This window comes from Mustela erminea, chromosome 6, assembly GCF_009829155.1.
Source record: "Mustela erminea isolate mMusErm1 chromosome 6, mMusErm1.Pri, whole genome shotgun sequence".
NCBI classification, from domain to species: Eukaryota; Metazoa; Chordata; class Mammalia; order Carnivora; family Mustelidae; genus Mustela; species Mustela erminea.
In genome coordinates this window covers 128,968,286-128,988,794 of record NC_045619.1, presented here as the reverse complement: position 1 = coordinate 128,988,794, position 20,509 = coordinate 128,968,286, and the positions used below count along the sequence as shown (strand labels likewise).

General features: G+C 39.0%; 1 protein-coding gene across 1 annotated transcript in view; it reads right to left on the bottom strand.

Annotated features, from left to right (window-relative positions):
* Positions 1-503: 503 nt before the first annotated feature.
* Positions 504-20,509, bottom strand: part of GPR158 (G protein-coupled receptor 158) — a 420,682-nt gene continuing 400,676 nt past the window's right edge. The window contains exons 8-11 of the mRNA XM_032349655.1: positions 14,907-15,045; positions 8,202-8,307; positions 4,269-4,415; positions 504-3,478 (exon numbers count right to left, since the gene is read on the bottom strand). Coding sequence (XP_032205546.1) covers positions 2,003-3,478; positions 4,269-4,415; positions 8,202-8,307; positions 14,907-15,045 — 1,868 coding nt within the window. The 3' untranslated portion in view covers positions 504-2,002. The remainder of the gene's footprint in view (positions 3,479-4,268; positions 4,416-8,201; positions 8,308-14,906; positions 15,046-20,509) is intronic.

Sequence of the window (20,509 nt, the reverse complement as noted above, 5' to 3'; positions counted from 1 at the left end):
AGCGCACAAAGCAAGCGAATGGGTGAGGAAGATGGACGCACAGCTTTGCAAAATGGCGACGTGCTCGCTTCCTCCTGAATAGAAACCAGTGAGAAAATCCCGATGAGGAGTAAAGAGAAGTCCTAGTTTCTAGCTTCCACTGAGAATGATCTTCTCTCAGAACAGCCCTCTATCTACCCTCTGATTCCCTTTTCTCTCCTTTTACCCCCCTAGCATGTTCCCCTTGCTGCCCAGGAGATGAAAAACCGTTCGTTAGGCTGGAGATGTCCTGGCCAAGGAAGCCATCGATCCTTCAGCGTCTAGCGTGAGAGAAAGGGAAGTCTGCGTTCTATCCTTAAGTGATTCTTCTTTAAATAAAATGAGACCAAGCTTTGGAATGGAATCTCTTGCATGATCACATCAGTAGGGCTAAGTCAGCAGCTTAGGATTCTCATGCCAAGTGATCAGGGTAGAACGCAGTCAGTACATTTTACAAATTTTGCTCTGGGGGCTGTTTTGCTTTGCAAATAAACCTTGCTTTTTCTTTTCCTTTCTTTTTTTTTTTTTAGCTGGGTGGCTCGCAATGGCAATTTTCAGGACTTGTAAGTTTTCCAGTGCTTGGCAGGAGGAAGAGCCCACACCACCTTATAGGCTTTGAATAAATCAGGTTGTAAACCTCTTTGGGATTGAAGCCCAGCAAGTGTTACCTCTAGCTGAAGCAATGAATAAGACTTATGAGAATAAGTAGTTTAAGGTAATTTAAAATATATATTCAGTATGCATAATAAAAATATATCCGTACAATGATCTTGAAGCTATCATAATTTTTCTCTTTAAAAAAATACTCCCTTGAAAGTGCTATCAGTAGCCCCCTTCCTGTCTGTGTTTTGAAAGGCAGATTCCCTGGCCCTGCAGTACTGCTGTAACTCCCATGTCATTCCTAGAGTCTTCCCTTTTCAGTGGTAATAATAATACGCAGTATGTTTTTCTCACTCTTAGCTTCTTCCTGGCGAAATGCTGCTAAGTATGGAATACTGAAAGAATTAAAAGGGACAGTAAATTGGAATGAAGTTGTGACCTTGTCTCTGACTCTAAACAAACAATGGGTAAGTTGTCCTTTATTGAGACATACGACTCAGTAGGACCCCTGGATCTCTGAGTCCTAACAAGAAGTGCAAAACAAGTAACTCAACTTGGTATAAAAAAACCCTGATTAAGACAGTATAACAAACCATGATGTGAAACAAGAGAGTCAAATCCAAATTCACAATATATAAACCACAGCCAAAACGGAAAGATTTTATCATAACGGTTACGGCTTCCCAAGCCAGAGAAAGCTTACTGTACTTCGAGAATCAACGAAAGTTGGTAGATAGCAGGGATTCTGGAACTTGCAATAACAATTGAGTAGCTGCAGATTGCATAAATGTGTTGTGTCACGTAATATCAAAGTTATTTGCAAAAATTATACAATCTGGAATGCTTGAATATGAGACACAACAATGTACTCAAACATACATTTATAAGAAAATGAGAGCAATCATTAATATAAAAGGTATTTTTGGGATGCATTACGTGAGCAGTGCTATCAAGGTTAAACAGGTGAAGGAAGTTCAGTTAGCTACTTAGAACTTCGGTCATATAGGTCTATACCTTCTTCTTCTTTGCAGAATCTCATACCTCTTCTGTGTCTTACGGTTGACCTTGCTTAGGATTTTCAAAGTGCCATGGGTAAATACTGATCAGGGGCAGACAGTGAGGGCGACTCCCGCTAACCATGCTGAAATGTAAGGCTTCTCCTCATGTTCCCAGGGGAAGACAGACTTCCCTTGGCCAGTCTCATTCTTCCACTGGGGCGTTGCTCTGCCCTCCCTGTCTTTTTCCACCTGTGACTTCCACGTTTCCCTCCAATGACAAACACTCCTTGGGAATTTTTGATCCTTCTGTCTTCTGTCGAATTCAGGGTTTCTTCCTTCTCCTTTTCTCTCTGGGGATGCTACACTTTAAAAGGATCCCTGACCTCTTATTTCCGAGGCCCTGCCATCTTATTTGCACTTAGAGTGCAAGAGGCAGGGAAAGCTACACTTCTTTCAGCATTTGGTTGATCTGCGGCCTCAAACTCCCAAGGACACACCTCAGCTCGTGATGTTAAAGGCTGCCGAAGGTTATTACTTGAGTTATAGGAGCGGGGCGCATTTTCCTCGGGGGAAGAGGTCTTTTTTTCCTGGTCTCCTGTTGGGTTGAGATTTTCATTCTTGATTTTTGATGCTACAACTTTGGGGGGCGGTTCTTCGTACTGCCCAGCACACACGTTGGTGGCATAATGCTGACTGCCGTTCTCATCTTTGGCTCTCCCTGGGGGAACCTGAGTCTTAGAAATCAAAGGCTTCTCATCTTCAAAACCGGGCTGACCTTGGCTCTCCCAAGGGCATACCTCAGCCTTGTCTATGCTCTTCTGACTGGTTTGCTGACACAGTTCAGCTGCCTTGGGCTTCTGATGAGATTTCTCCTTTAAGGAAAACGCTGGGTTTTTCTCCATCTCAGAAGCTGCAATAGATACGTGTTTTTGAACTTTTGATTCTGAAGGCACAGGACCAGGGGCCAGGTCATAAATCTCCCAAGGGCACACCTCCCCTATGTCAAAGTTGTTCTTCTTCTTGGTGGTGCCTGGGCTCATGTCAGAATTGGCAGTGGGCGGGTTGACCCTTTGTTGCTTCATAATCCCAGATTTCTGAGGTTTTCTTGGCTCCTCCAAGTGACTGGAGTTTTGGGGGGCAGAATCTTTAGTTTCTGCATTATCTGAATTGGAGTACTTTCTGTTTGCTTCTTTATCTTTTGGCAGAGGTTTCTGGGATTTTGCACGTTCTTCCACGCCCGATGTTTGGGTTTTCCCCGCCAACCCAAGAGTCTTCTCCTTCGCACTTGCTATGACACTGAGAGACTTCTGCAACACGGATGTTCGGGGGTGGCCCGGCTTCTTCTCTGAGCTGAGATTGTGAGCGCTCGCCGACTTACACACCAAAGGCACAGATTCTGTGGACTCGGTCTCACTGTTTTCTTTCAGTTTCTGGGTTAGTTTTTTACTTGACAGAGACTCCAGTGTGGAATTTTCTGTAGCCTCCTCTTCCTGACTTTCCACCGGTAAACTGTTGGACTCTTCCGTGTGCTCCCTCACGTGATCGTAAGTGCTGTGCGATTTCTTTAGCGAGAAGACTCGGTTTCTCAGGGACTCCTCTTTGGGCTTCCCGGTGTTACCTGAAGACTCTTGTGGGTTCTTCCTGGTCAGGGCAGTGCTTTTGGCCATGCTGTGGTCTGTGACTTCCTTGTCCTCTTTGGAACACTGCCTGCTGACCGTCTCTGGGATCTCGGTGATGCGCCTCATGATCGAACGGCCCAAGCCCTTCTTGGAGCACCGCTTTTTCTGGAGGTGGGGGTTATTCGTAATCATCTTCTTTCTTTTATATATTTCCAGCTGGGCATAGAGTTTCTTCAGCTCATCCTGCCAGAACAAAAGCAAATTCACAGAGATGCAGAACTTAGTGGTTCAGCCAGATACTATTACTAAATGTAACTTGGTCAGTAAGCTTGAGCTCTTTAGGGAAACTGACCTAAAGCTTTTCACACCACGTGTGCTCATCAACCTTCTCCTCATTCTTACTTTTCTGATGAACCTGTGCCCTGTTACCCATAGAGTTTGAACTTTAAGACTTGAACACATGCATCCTGCACATGGAATGAGCCGTTGGACTTACAAGTTGTGTGGGTCGGACTTGAGCTTGGCCATAACAAAACACAGCATATCGTGTTTCCTAATCAATACTGGAAGCATCATGTAGCCATTGATAAAATTACCTGTAATGTGGATTAGGTTTAGGGGACAACAGACCATCAATTACTAAAAGCAGCTTCTTACTCCAAATGCTGATATACTGTCACAGATCACTTTCAGTAATCCGGGCTCTCTGCTCGCAGATCTATCCTATCTCTCTATCAGCAAGATGTCAGAACCTGTAGTAGGGAACGTGTATCATCAGTTCATCATTGTGACTGTTCCTAAGTCAATTGTGACTGTCAAGATTGGCCTGTGTAACTTCTACCATGATGTGGGTTTTAGAACCGGGTTAGCCCCGCATTCGATGTTTTCAGTTCTTACGCACACACGTTCCCCCCTCTCTTTTTCCCTCTGGACCCATGTGCACACAGGTGAGCATATGGATACATCAGCCCATGCGTGCTTGCCTGTGTGCACGGGGTGAGCCCGAAACAGGAAGGCTAAATATAGACATTACCCGAATGTCTTCCGGGTCTAAGCTGTGCTCACTCCACGCGGAGTTGATGCTGCTGTTCAGGTAGGACCCAGACCGGCCCAGGTCCAGCTCATCTTCATACGCTTCCGTAGCAATGTCATCTCGGGGGTTATTGCTTGAATGTGAAAACTGCAATAGAGATGTCGAATGAGCTACGGACATTAACCCGCTGGCAGACAGAGCAGAATAATTTGTTAAAGGTTCTTATGTTCATATCATTTCTTCAGCTTAGATGAACTCATTTACCAAGCTCCTTAGAAAAGATCTGTTGCTATATTTACGCTTTGCTTTTCACATTACGCACTAGAGCTCTTAGGCCATCTTAATACGTGGTTCCTTATTACGTGGTTCTCCGACCCCTATTTTCATCTTTGTCTTTTCCCAGGCTCACACGGTTCACTTACAGTACTCCTCCTACATGTGGTTTGCATTCTGAGAATGAAAGTAAGTCAAAAAACCCGCACAAATGTTCTCCAAGAGTAGGAATTTGGACCCACTGGCAGCTGGAGGGAAATATTTTTCTTGAGCAGTAGGGTCTACCTTGTGTTTCTTGTTCTGCATCACCTAGGGGAGGCTATAGGTCACCAAAACATACAACTGGCCCTGATCACAGACAGTGACTTTGAGTCTATGACACATGGCTCCAGAAATGTTGCCTCCGAGACCTAGGGGATAGGAGATCTGCATGCTGGCATCAACTGTGTCGATAGTCAGATTGGAAACAAATCACGGAAGCTCTCTGGAGCACAGGGCTCTTTCTGCCTAAAATGATGATCATATCTAAGCTTAAAATGCAAATGTTCACTGAAATTACAGAATTTTTTCTCAGGCTCAGCATTTGCAAGTGCCTCCTTCGTCACATTTTGAGTTATTTTTATTATTTTCACGTGGTCTTTGAATATGTTTGTTTCACGGACTCTTGCTACCTCTGTTCTTCATCAGATGGAGATGTGGAGAAGGAGGAAGAGGGGAAATGATGGAAAGCAGGAAGAATCAAAACAATTTGGCCATTTCACGTAACATAAAAACCCACGGATCGTCCTATGAAAATGGAGAGAATGGTCTAGGGAACATGGGTTCTCTTCTCCCAGCTGCTCATCAGGTCAAATATTCCTTTAAAAAAATTAACACATCACCCTTTCATGATACAGAGCTATTTTAAAATGTCAGTGCTTGTTAAAATATTTAAGTGGCAGGTGAACATCTATATAACATAACATGAAACAGCAATTCTCTACGTAAGGAATCATGAATGTTCTGTAACTGGAACTGACTGAGAAACCACAGAAACAGGCAACTCTTTCCTTCATTCTTCTACTTACAACTGTGGTTCTGACATGTGTCAGGAATTTAAGGCCATAAAGATGAGTAAAACAGAGCCCCTCTCCTCCAAAATCTCAAATGCTGCTAGGAAACCACTCAGAAGTTATTGGGGTGCCTGGGTGGCTCAGTGGGTTAAGCCGCTGCCTACGGCTCAGGTCATGATCTCAGGGTCCTGGGATCGAGCCCCGTATCGGGCTCTCTGCTCAGCAGGGAGCCTGCTTCCTCCTCTCTCTCTCTCTGCCTGCCTCTCTGCCTACTTGTGATCTCTCTCTGTCAAAATCAATAAATAAAATCTTTAAAAAAAAAAAAAAAGGAAGTTATTGATAAGAGAGTAATTGTTCTTGAGCACAGTCTCAGAGATGATCGTGAGTTTAAGGAACACTTTTCAGATAATATCCATTTTCTGCTTTATTATTTGTCCTTAGTATTTATATCTATCTAAAAGAACATTTTGAATTCTTGTCTTAACCTATTTCTTCTGCGTCCCCCTTGTCCACAATATAAATACCACAAGAGCACATGTTTTATCTGTTCATTATTCTTATTCCAGGATATAGAACAGAGCTTAGCGAAGCTCCTCAATGATTTTGTTAAATTATCTCAAGTTGCGACATAGTTCACATACCATAAAATTCTCAAATTTCAATTGTACAGTTGAGTGCTTTTTGGTATATTCACAGTGCTGTGCAACCATCACCACTATCTAATTCCAGAATATTTTCATCACCCCCAAAAAGAACCTTACACCCACGAAAGCGGTCATTTCTGTTTCCTCTCTTCCCTAGCTAGTGACAACCACTAACTTGCTTTCTGTCTCAACAGAGCGGCCTGTTCTGGACATCTCATATACATGGAATCACATGAGATGTGGCCTTTGTGTCTAGCCTCTTCCACTTGGTGTAATGTTTCCAAGGTGCGTACTAGCTGTAGTGCATACTGGTGCTTTACTCCTTCTTATTGTTGGGCAGTGCTGCATTGTATAGATGACACTGCATTGTGCTTCTACGTTTATCAGTTGATGGACATTTGGATTGTTTCCACTTCTTAGCTATTATGAATAAGGCTGCTAGGAACATCCATGTACCAATCTTTGAATGAATATGTGTTTGAATTCTTAACACTGAATGAGCTGTCTGTGTGTGTAGTACCTCCATCTAATAAAAAATGTAACCATATAATGCAAAGTATGAAAAAAGGAGAAGATAAATTGCAGTAACAGATTAGTCCATGAAAACTGTGGCTATTTGGTATATATAATTCAAGTAAGGAAGAAAATAGGAATTCTGTTTTGTTTACATTTGTTTGCCCTTTTAGGCTGAATTTCAATGTTTTGCTTATTATAATGTTTCGCTGGAGTGAATGACAAGCAATCATAAATTCCTGTCTCAGCTGTGTTAATATTATATCGTGTGGTACTAATACAGATAAATGATGTTCCAATATTTAGTTTTTCTATGTGTAAATGAGGAAAATAATAATAATGCTCTAACTTGGGGGCACCTGGGTGGCTCAGTGGGTTAAAGCCCCTGCCTTCTGCTCAAGTCATGATCCCAAGGTCCTGGGTTCGAGCCCTGCATCAGGCTCTCTGCTCAGCAGGGAGCCGGCTTTCCCCTCTCTCTCTACCTGCCTCTCTGCCTACTTGTGATCTTTGTCAAATAAATAAATAAAATCTTTTAAAAAAATAATGCTCTAACTTGTGTGTTTTTTCCCCACACTCTGATATCATATTATTTCATTGTAAGCTGTTTTATTGCTATCGTATCATAGATGAAGAAACTGAACCTCAGAGAGATGAAAAGTTTTGGCTAATGTCATACTGTATAGCCAGTGTGAGTGGAACATATATTCTTAATCCGGGTATTCTGAGTGCTGGCCCATTTTCCCCCACTTCGGTATGCTGTCTAGATAAGTCTTTGCCAGAATCTATCATTATAAAGCAAGATTTTTCTATACAAAATATTATAATTATTTACATAACAATTTTCTGAATGTTTACAACACAAAGTTTCCTGAATATAAATCCCAACATGAGGATTCTTAGAATCTCTTTAAAAATTACTTTGATGTTATAGGTACAATAAAAGTTACCTTGGACCCATAATTAAATCATATCTAAATATAAAAATATTTGAGAAAGGGGCACCTGGGTGGCTCAGTTGGTTGAGTTTCTACCTTTAGCTCAGGTCATGATACGGGGCATTGGATCGAGCCCCGGATGGGGCTCTCTGCTCAGCAGGGAGCCTGCTTCCCCCCACCCCCGCCTGCCCCTCTGCCTACTTGTGATCTCTGTCTGTCAAATAAATAAATAAAATCTTAAAATATATATATATATTTGAGAAGGAGCCAAACCAGATGATGAGTTTTGTACAAACTGAAGCATTTAAAAATTCTATGGGATGTTTAATAAATTCTAAAAGAAAAGAGATATCTAGTTCCCTGAGGAGAGAGCTTTAAAAACATTTTAGTGTCAACTAAATCTCCACACTTCCCTTTCCCTATATTGCCAGATACATTTTTTTTTAAAAGAGGAAACAACTCCATGCTTATTTAAAATAACTGTCTTACAAGAGAAAAGTAATGTTAAAGGAATACCTTTGGAATCAAAAGCAACCCAATGGTGACTGTCACAGTCAAATGAGTATGTGCAAAATACAGCATTAGCATCCAGTCAGACTGAAGTCTTGAGGCAAGAACGAATCTGAAATGAGAATTCACCAAGTTAGTAATCCAACAAGATCTCTTTAAAATAGTAGGATATTTGGAAACTTTTTTTCTCAGTGTTTTTTAAAAGCAAGCAAGCAAGCGTGAAGAAAGCTGTACTGTGGTCTCTGTGGCACACATTTTCATCACAGAACAAGACCCAGAGTAACTGTGACTGCATACATAAGACATGAACTCCTTATTTATTATTTTAACTTATCAGTAGTAGGAAAGACAGCATATAGACATATAATATGCTAATCATTTCCTGGAATAATTATTTTGCATGTCAATGGAATGTCTAAAGTGAAAACAGTGAATACACGTGAATTCAAAAGAACAGATTTACAAACTAGTGGCTTCAGGCAAATTTGGGTTATAAGACACAGCCACATAATTCTTGATTCTAATCTTTTTCCCTTGAAAACATTAATTAAGAAAAAAGGGGTGGGTAGTTATCTGTCTTTGTGAATGACCTCAGAGGCTTAAATGATAAACAATGCAATGGTTAAATGAATATACTAATGGTTTGTAAAATACATCTTTTAAAATAAAGATTTTAGTTGTTGTGAAGTATCAAATTCTTTTAAGATAACTGAAAATCCTATCTTGCTGAAGAATTTATAAAACGGTGTTCTAGGACAGTCCTGCAGGCAACGTGTATAGGAAAAATTCAGTACTGATACCTACTCTGGTGATTTTGGAATGTTTTCATGAATCAGTAGGTCTGTGTACACACGAAAACTCAGATTTTAAGGACTCATTCTTTTGCGGAAACCAGGTGATGTTTTATTAAGGTCATTTTACAATCATACTCTTCTTTTAATTTTTTCCCATGCATTGTTTCTCCGTGAAAGCTAAATAGGAGATTTTATTGTGTTTGGAATTAAAGAATTGACATTTTTTAAAAAGATTCACTTATTTATTTGAGATAGAGAGAGGGAGGAGAGGGGTGGCAGGGGCAGAGGGAGAGGAACAAGAGAGACGCAGATTCCCCACTGATCACTTGCAGAGCCCCATGTAGGACGCAGCTCCCCACCTGGAGATCTTGACCTGAGCTGAAATGGACAGTCAGATGCTCCGCTGACTGAGCCATCCAGGTGCCCCTAGAGAATCAGCATGCTGATACACTGATATATGTCATCATATTTGAAAAGCTAACATCTTAAGAAAATGCTTATGATAGAATCATAAAACAAACACATGAATCTAAAACCAGAAGAAACTCATTTTATACCTGCATTATGCCGTATTCATGACAAATTTACTGAGTAAATTAGCATTATTAATACTTGAAACAAAATTTCCATTAAGGGGATTTCTTCTTCATTTTCACCTCCATCCCAGCCCCTGTCTTCCCTCCCTTCCTCCCCCCAAATCGAGCTAAAGTGGAAGCTCGAGAGACATGGAGATAGTTTCCTCTGTGTTTGGAGACATAAAACAGACTTAAAATATATACATAGAAGTACAGAAAGTTCGTGATGGTTTACCTATAACCAAATAGCATTTTAAGAATTAACATCTTCTCTAACTCCTTGGCGAAAAAAGTGGCTTTATGCCTGCCTTGAATATGATTAATTGAATAGTCACTTTGTTTGGGAATGACATACTTTTGATAGATCCTGTGCTGGGTCAGAAGAGATTTTTTGTTAAGCACTGAAATAGGATCATCATACTCAGGAACAAGTAACAGTACCTGAGGCATAGGACTGAGGCATAGAAGCAATATAAAATTGTGACCTGGAAAATTATACAATCCAAATCTGCTGGGGCCATTTCTAGCACTGGAGCAGACAGTTATATCAAATGAGATGGATTTACATTCTAAAAGTGTTCTCATGCACTGCGAATTTCTGTCTCAAATGCCAACACAAGTGAACCTGAAGCCAGCCTGACGATATCTGAAAAGAACATGGTTACATATATTTTAAATTAAAATGGTGAGTCTTCCAAAAAGCTAATTTGAAGTACTCTATACTAACATCAACTGATCAAATTAATCAGTTTTTAAATACTGCTAGGTTTGTTAGGTTGTAGTTCTGAGTAGAAATATCTTAAGAAAAATTGGGTTTTGCAGTCTTCAAGATTTTTCTTGAAAAGACTTTTTCAACTTCTAAAAAATAGATCTAACAGTCAGGAACATAGAAATAGTTAAAATTGAGGTTAAGAATAAAAGCAAACTTTTTAAAAGTCTTGCACTTTCCCAAAGCTTTGCTCTATGCTTAGTAAAGGATTATAGAACAGATTAGGCAAAATGCCTTCTGCATTATTAGACTTCTAGACTTAATCCTTTTAGTTTATTTTTGCTCAGTCTGGCAATTTGGTGAGAATAAAAGTAAATCTGCATATAAATATGTAGTCATAGCTTTAACTTTATGTATTTATGTATGTAGATATGTACCCACAGTTACGTATATATAATTTTATATTTTAAGCAAACAGGAATGAACATATATGCCTATTGATAGAGAAAATTTGCTGATGTTGGAGGCTTCACTTAATATTATTTCATTCTAGTAAAAATCTACAAAGATGGGTCTAGTTGATTTATATTATTATGTTATTGTTTCCTATTCTTAGACTTTATCAACACTGGAACCACAGCAGGTATGAGTTCAGTCCACATGGAAATAAGAAATTATAGGGGCGCCTGGGTGGCTCAGTGGGTTAAAGCCTCTGCCTTCTGCTCAGGTCATGATCCCAGGGTCCTGGGATGGAGCCTCGCGTTGGGCTCTCTGTCCTGCAGGGAGCCTGCTTCCTCCCCTCTCTCTCTCTGCTTGCCTCTCTGCCTACTTGTGCTTTCTCTGTCAAAAAAAAAAAAAAAATCTTTAAAAAAATAAATAAGAAATTATATATACTTGATTTCTTTAATTATTACTGCCTATTGCTTTCTCCCTGCTCATCTCCCTAAAATCAGTGTTCTGTAGATTTACTGTGTTAAACTATAATTTAAACAATAATTCCATCTTTGGTCCTTTATGGCCATATAATTAAATTTCCAAGACAGAGTAGCTTGTCTATACTATAATTCTTTGAAGCCAACATGCCACAATTTAATTGGGTTTGGTCTATGGAGAAAGGTAAGTTGGAGAAAGGTAAGTTGAATTTGGAACTTAAAAGTAGGGCTTTCCAGCAATGTCCACAATAGCCAGACTGTGGAAAAAACATAGAATTCCATCAACAGATGAACGGATAAAGAAGATGTGGTATATATACATAATGGAATACTATGCAGCCATCAAAAGAAATGAAATCTTGTCATTTGCAATGACATGGGTGGAACAAGATGGTATTATGCTGAGCAAAGTAAGTCAATCAGAGAAAGACCATTATCTTATGATCTCCCTGATACGAGGAATTTGAGAGGCAAAGTGGGGGAGTTTGGGAGGTAGAGAAGGAAAAAATGAAACAAGACGGGATTGGGAGGAGACAAACCATAAGAGACTCTTAATCTCACAAAACAAACTAAGGGTTGCCAGGGTGAGAGGGGAAGGGCTAGGGTGGCAGGGTTATGGACACTGGGGAGGGTAGTGCTATGGTGAGTGCTGTGAAGTGTGTAAGCCTGATGATTCACAGAACTGTACCCCTGGGACTAATAATACATTATATGTTAATTAAAAATTTTTTTAAAAAAAGTAGGGCTTGCCATTCAGATTTTTTTAAGCTTGTCTAAGAAAATACCAAAGCCTACCAAGGCCAGTCACTTTGCTACCACTAGAAGTTCTCCCTGTTCAAAACTTAAAGGGACTATACAGTTGTGTCGAGGGAAGCTGATTTTTAAGTAGGTCATGTCTACCAACACAAAGTCTACTAGGTTCAACATGTACAACTCAGTCAGATCTCGCATCTGTGTGAACCCAGCTAGGCTGATGACTCTGTAGGAAAGACCTAAACAAAGTAAGAAAGTTATTATTATTATTATTTTTAAAAGCAAGCTCTATGTGTAGTGTGGGGTTTGAACTCATGACCCTGAGATCAAGAGTCACACGCTCCCTGGAGCCGACCAGGTGCCCCCAGAAAGCTATCCTGAATCAATATTTAGAATACATTTCTCCTCACCTCGGCCAAGTATTAAAACAGAGTTTTCTGAAGAGTAGCTTCTGTTACCAGATGTCAGTTGAGATTTGGGGGGATATCATGGTGAATGGTTTGGAAAATGCTGTTTAAACAAACTTAACTAGCTTTCCTTATAGCAGGACTTCCTGGTATGTCACACTGTGCTGTGACATTCCTAAAGGGGAGCTACCAAATGCAATGTGTTATAAATATCCAAAAGTGATATCCTAATATATTAACAGTGTTTACCATCTTCGGGTGGTTTGGTTAGGCAGTTTATTTTTAATCATTTTATGATTTATCTATAATAACCACCTATTGCCTTATTAGGAATTTTTAGAAGTTCATTTAAAAAATAACTATCTTGCCTACTTGGGCAAACTGAGAGTTTAAAGTCCATTGAGGGATGCCTGGGTGGTTCAGTGGGTTAAGCATTTGTCTTCGGTTCAGGTCATGATCCCAGGGTCCTAAGATCCGAGCCCTGTGTCGGGCTCCTAGCAGCAGAGAGCCTGCTTCTCTCTCTCCTTCTGCCTGAAGCTCCCTCAGCTAGTGCGCTCTCTCTCTCTCTCTCTCTCTCTCTCAATGTGTTAAATAAATAAATAAATAAAATCTTAAAAAAAAAAAAAAGAAAGTCCATTGAAACAACATACTTAATGATGAAAACAGAACAGATGTAAATCTTAAGATAGAAAAGGATAAAGATCAATTTAGGTAAATGCTTTGAACAGATTTAATTTCTCGGGCAATTAATTTGATTCTAAGAAATACAGCAGCTGATGTAGGGCAAAAGTAGGAATCCCTTTGCATGACCTGGTCACATTCTGACAACAGAAGACATTTAAACATGTCTGTAAATTTCTTCTGGCATGCTTATAACTCTTTAATTGGTTTGTTAATACAGCATTTAACTTACAAATGGTTCTAGAGAAGCATGTTTGTCGTATTTTGAAACGCAGGCGTTTGATATTCTGGAAACAGACAACGAAAATGCAGCTTTTCTTGGGAGATGGTTTGGGAGAAATGTGCAGGCTGTGGGGCTCTGCCCACAACAGTGTTCTTCAGGGCTCACGACAGAGCATCCCCTCTCACATCTGTCAGCTCTAGTCCGAGGAGAAGTGAGAGAGCCTTCTTTTTGCCTATTTATAACATCGTATTTTGTTTTGCATCTTTCCTTCCTCGTTTCTTTTTCTCTTTTCTCTCTCTCTTGAGAGGGGCCAAGACAGAGCAAGGAGGCATATTCCTTTGATTCCTGGTGCTTTGATGGAATTTCTAGGGTTATCAAATCATAAATACTTCTTTTCTTACTTAAATGTTGAAAAAGTGTAGGTATGCCTAAGGTTCAGCTGTTCTCTGGTATCATCATTCCTACAAATGCAAGATGTAACTTGATAATTATTGACTAAAGTGAGAATTGATACATTTCTAAAACTTCCAAAGATCCACACCTTCCCACTCTGACTGCCACCATTATTTATCACTGTTTTTCCACTGAGGGAAAAGACAAATGTTCAAAATTTCTCAGTAAACTCTTATGTATGTCCTAACTTTGTCGAGCAAATGAATGACATCTTTTTGTTGCTTTGCAAGTTATAGGATTCCTTTTTTTTGTTCTCACTGAGGTTTTCATTTCATTTTCAGATATAAATAGGTGTAAATTCTCTGAAGATAAGTCATACACATTTCATTTTGTTCACTATCATAAGCTACTTGCTTCCTCCTTTGTACTTACTGACTAGAGTAATAAATGGGATATTAAGAAATGGAGGACCAGGCCATACTAATAAAAAGTCATTGCTAAAATGTGATAGTGATAAAACCTCATTGCACACAAAAATCCAGTCATTGGGTTGGAGTGTTTTTTTTGGTTTTGAATTTAGCAGAACTAGTACACATAAGTTGACTATCTGAGCATTAAGATTTTAAAAGTATAAACCAGTGTATTAACATGAATGGAAACATAGACGATTTACCTACATCTACTTTGTAATGTAAGCATGTGTTGTTTTATATCTTCAGAACAAAAGACATTATATATCATAACAATATTCAATGATATTCCCATAAGTGGTTTAATTAATACAGTAATATTGAGTTAACCTTCAAATAAATAAAGGTAATAAAAAATATTAGAAGGAACTAAGAACATCAGTTAAGGAAAAAAAATAGAGGGGCACCCGGGGACACAGTTGGTTAGGTGTCCAACTCTTGGTTTCAGCTAAAGGCACGATCTCATGGGTCCTGAGAGAGAGCCCCACGTTGGGCTCTATGCTCAGTGCAGAGTCTACTTGGGTTTCTCTCTCCCTCTCCCTCTGCCCCACTCCACTGTGTGTTCTCCCTCTTTAATAAATAAATCTTAAAAAAACAAACAAACAACAAGCTATCTTCATTTGCCATTTGTGCGACAAAGACATTAGTCAACTTAAAAACACCATCCTTCCTAAATCTTTCCATTATGCATGCTATCCAGTTTTGCTATTTAAGTTAAACTGAAACACACCAGAGAAACAAAACGGTTATTTACTAGCTCTACAGGGCACTCGCCTGATTGTGTGGAATACAGCAGAGATAATGAGCTCGTTGTGAACTGCAACAGCCATATAGCGTGGCTCGTGAAACGCTGACGGCACCGTCCGCACTGCATAGCAGAGATAAACACCCCACAAGAGGAATAAAAATTCAGCTGTGAGAAGGGAAAAAAAAAAGAAAAACAATCTTCCATTAGTTTTATAGGTGAATAATAATGTAAAATTTAAGTTCTTTAGCATGCATTTTGTGTTTGAGAAACATAAGTTCAGTTAGAAACAGATGCATACAAAATGTCATTCACATATAAATACATATGACATATTTATTTTAAGATTTTATTGAATGTAACAGAAGATTTTACAAAGGTATAGCTTGGTTTTTCTTTTCTTTCTTAAAACCGTGGTTGGCCCCTCAGATTTTTCTTTTGCTAATACCTGGCTTTTTCCTAAAACAAATATAAAATAATTTTCCACATCCCCAACCTAAGTTTAAGATACTCATAGAGCATCTGGGTTGTAATGAAGTCATCAAGGCAACCAAGGCTTGTAATGTGTTTATATCCAGCTTCTGGAAATTTAAACTCTTACTGCATTGAATCTGGTTCCACAACGTAAAGATACCCATTGCCAGAAATGTGAGAAAATAGGTTGTTAAACATTCAGTGGCATTTTTTATAAATGAACCATTATTTCTTCACACATGAAAGAAATCTTATCTTTTATGGGTGGAGTGCTGAAGGCTTCATAAAATTCACAATCGTCTTATTTGTGGGGCTCAAGTCAGAAGAGACAAGCATAGCATAGCATTTAAACATAGGGCTTTGGAATCACACTAGACCTGATTGGAAATTCTAGTTCTATCTCTAATTAACTTTGCATAATCTAAGCCAACTTAATATTTCTGGCCACAGTTATCTTATCTGGAAAATGACAATAACAAAAGCCCATATTTCAGATTATTTGCTAATGAAATAATGACTATAAAGCACTTAACATAGTTTCTGTCTGGTAGATATTAAATAAAGGAATAAATAAAAACACACGTTAAATGGTTCTTATCGTTGAACATCTCATTTGACTTTTTTTTTCCAACCTGGGCATCACTATTTTAACTCATTCTGACCAATAATTGTTCAATCCATTTTCTATCTTAGTGACACGACCTCACTGGAAGATAGTATCTAAAGAAGATCATATCTAATCCATCAGAGTAAAGAAGAAAGCTTTAATTTGGAGAAAGTCTTCAATCAAATGCATCACTTCAAGGTAACCTACTTACTTATCTATTGAAACATTGACTTCCATTCCCATATGCCAAGTTGTTTACCTGCCAAGCTTTCAGCATATTTCTGTCAGTATTTAAACAATAGGTAGTGCCCTAATTACTGAAAATCCCTTAAGTAAACACATCCTTTAAGAGTTACTCTAAAACCCTGATGTGGTCAGAAGCCAAATATAAAATAAGCCACACTCAAAGATCTCCATGAGATTTATTCAGTCCCAGTTATTCAGTACGTTGGCCACTGGCCATGTGCTATAAATGTTTTTTGGGTTTTTTTTTTTTTTTTTTTTTTTTTCCAGCCAAGTTCTACTGGATCAGGAAAATGAATCTGGAAATGCTGAGGTCTTCATGTACAACTTTCCTTCCTACCTCTTGTATTTCTGTCCATGGTACTATTATTGCCTCTTTACCCAGGTGTGAAATCTCTGCACCACCCTTCACTGGTACATTTCTACTTTGAGCTGTTTTTCTTACAAATCATTCCTCTCAATGCCCACAATGACTATCCTTTAAGTGCCTATGATGTCACTCCTTATTGGTCATAATTATTTTTCAACTGCCCCGTCTAAACCTGGATTTACCCTGAGTTCATTCGTTCTTCATTTCCTGAAACTTCCTTTGGACCACATCAGGATTTGTCCAAATCCCTGGTACTCCATGTAGAGTAGCTGATTCATATTTCCACTACAGGATTCACTAAGACTCACTTAGGGCCCAGGAAATAATTCCTGCCCCCCGCAAAGAAAGACTAGAAGGGATTCAGGCCTGGGTAGACATGTGCTCACTTTTAAGATTTTTCTTGCCACCCAGGCTTCATGTTAGCTGTCCCCTTTGCTTATTCTTTTCTACCTGTATACTTTTCTTAGCCCCTGACTTGTCTAGTTGCTGACCCTCAGGCCAGACTTTCGTGAGGTGTCGTGTGCACCTTCATTCAGAAATCAGTAGTGCCTTACTATTATTTTACAGATGCTTGGTCCTGGCACTTCTTGTCCCCTATGACATCACGGTATATGTCCAGCATGATCTTCCAGTGCTCCCCAGCATGAACTCTAAGCTGATCTAGGCAGACTCATCCTCTGAACCCTTCAAAGATTCCTCTTGCTTCTGAGTCTTCGTTCATGCTATTGCTCACCCATGAAATCTCTCACCCGCATTTCCAAATCCAATTCAGTTTTTCCATGTTTCATTCAGGTCCTACCTCCATCGCAAGGCCGCATGAATTGATTTCACTTTGCATGGAATTTTCCTTCCTCTAATATCTTACAGTTTTTAACTACTGATATTACGAAATGCAGAGAATAATCCCACACAATATATAACTGAGAGAAAATCGTGGAGTCTTGTTAATCACTCCATTCCTTAGCCCCAACTAGTGATGACCTTCATGGCAAGAAGTGAGTCTTTATCTATTTATTTATTACTTACTCACTTTTTAAATTCAATATAATTAACATTCAGTGTTTATTCATTTCAGGTGTACAATATAATGATTCAACAAGGAACTGAGTGAATTATTATTATTATTATTTTTTTTGCCTCTGCCTCCTTAGATAGCTCAACAGTACTGAGCAGACATAGATAAGATTCAATAAATATTTGTTGAATTGAAAGAACCTAGATGATACCAGTTTCAGGTTATTAGAGATGTAGAACCTCTGTTACCTTGGTACTCCATCTAAAGCTGCAGGCCTATACATGATCTAAAGGTTATATTGGCATTGTTATTAATAGTGGTAACTGCTGTTTACTGATGGGTCACTAAGAGTATGGTGATGTGTTTGGCAGTTAAGAATAGTTAAAGCAAAAATATTTTTTTTTTTTTGCAAAAATATTTTTAAACAACAGCACAAATATATGGTGAAATTGAAGGATTCACATGTAACTGACACTGTCTCCTTTTAAAGACACTATTCCCTGCCACTTATTATAGTGTTTTGATATAGTTATCCTGAAGATTGAGAAAAAAAAAAAAAAAGGAAAATAGCTAGGTTAATTAGGGTATGACAATGAGAATTACATTTAAAAATAAGAGCTAAAATAAGATTCCTCCTAATGGCTATGCTTAACATTAAAATCATTTCATTAGCAATATCAAACAATATGCTCTAGCTGAAAAACAATTTATTATTCAAAGTACCAATTAAACTAAATGTGATATATGAAAGTTGTGCTTGGGAAAAAAATCAGTTTCATATAATTAACTTCAAACTAACATCACAATTAGGAAAGAAAATATGCAGATGTTACCAAATTTTGCAGTGCTATTACGTGGGAGTTGAAATATGTGTTGTGCTTCTGCTTTAGAAAATAATTTCTGTGGTTAAATGATTTTGATGGGAGGCATGAGTATAGTTAAAAAGGGAATTGCATTTATATTTAAAGATCCAAATAGGGCTTTCAGAAAACCGAGGTATTTTACTTTTAATCTATAAAGGATAACAGTTTGAAAGTTAACTACCACAGCCTTTTAAAAATTAATAGACCATAATGAAAGTGATTTCATGTTATCATTCCAACGGGTTGGGTCAAGCAAAGAAGTGAGAATTTGTATCAGCTCTTGAAGGTGTCTTAGCTCTGTGATCTTAGAACACCCACAAGGGCTGAGAGAAAAATGACTTCAAAGTACAAAATCTCTCACAAGATGTGGTCTCCTGCCTTGCCATGTTGCAAAGGCATTTTTTCTTTTTAAGATTTTATTTTTTATTTATTTATTTTTTATTTATTTGACAGAGAGAGATCACAAGTAGGCAGAGAGGCAGGCAGAGAGAGACGGGGAAGCAGGCTCCCTGCTGAGCAGAGCCTGATGTGGGGATCGATCCCAGGACCCTGAGATCATGACCTGAGCCAGAGGCAGGGGTTTAACCCGCTGGGCCACCCAGGTACCCTGGCATATTTTTCTTAATAACATTTTATACTTCTTAGCTCCTTTAAAAAAATGTTTATATGGCACAAATAAATGTACAGATGAAGCATTTAGGTTTCATTTTTTTTTTTTAATGTCCAAGGATTTCTTGTAACGTCTTCCTCTATTTTCCCTCTAAGTCCTTCAAATTAGATGTGCACTGTTTTTATGCTAATAACATGGCAGCTGGCACAGAAGTGATCATGAAGTATTAAACAACCTCAATAATCCTTGAGACTAGCTCAAGTTCCAGTATTCTAGGGTTCAACTGGCACACACGAGCCTTTATATTCTGGAGGCTTAGTTGCCTTTTCTTTGGTTAAAATGAGAACAGTTATCAGTTATAAGGCTTAAAACAAAGAGAATGATACTTTTGATGGGAATTTTAAAGCTAGAAGAGACTTTATGAGACCATGTAGTCTGGGGTACTTTTTTTGAGTGTGTATAGGATCGTCAAGATGGGTGGCTGGTGAATTGCTGTTACTCAGTTTGCCTGAAGTGGGTTTACTCAGTGTTGGGACAGCGAGTGACGGAGAAGGTAGATGTTGCAGTAGGTTTCCCACGCAGGACAGTGGAGGCAGGAATGTCTGTCTGTTCCCTCCTCAGCTTTCTGGAAGCAGTGAGCCAAGGGATGGACAGTGTTGGGCTACCGAACAAGCCTGTGGAGAGCCTTGTATGTATCCCTGTTGCCCTCACAGAGTGCACAACAGAGTGGAGCCTGGAGCACAAGGCTCTTTAGTTCCTGACCAGTGTTCTTGAAATTACATCCCTGGCCTGAGGGTTTCTTTTGCTCTATTACTAACAGGTAGAGACAAAACCTGGGGAAATATTTTTTTAATCTTACAGAAGAAAATTTCCAAGCAGTAATTTTTTGTATTTAAACAATTAATATGTTAATCATAAACAGCTAGTACTTCCACTTGGACTGACGTTTTGTCCCCTCAATCTGACTTGGTAGCGAACATCTGTTGAATGTGTCAGGCACTGTGCTAAATGCATTTTGTACATTACCTACATGCGTGAAATCTTTATTATAGGATGGGGCAAAATTATGAAGGTCCCAATTTCAAGCTTGCAGCAGAGATCCTGTGTAGTAATACCAAGGAATACTGTTGTTAATCATCTGAACTGTGTAGGTCACACAGTGACTTGATGATTCCATTCTGGTCCCTCGAGGGAGCTCTCCGAGGCAAAAACTGCAGTGAATGGTCACACATTTGCATGCTGGCTTTTCTTTATTGCTTCCTTTCACACATTTCTAGAACTTGGATCAAGTTTTTCACAATTTCCACTGCATCTTGAGAGGGAAAATTAGAAAAGGTATATTTTCTTCCCTCTGTCCTTGGCATGGGCACTTAAGAGTTTTAAAATTTGATGTGGGATGACAGAAACTTAGTGAAATTCAGACACTTCACAGCTTATGGACACACAATCA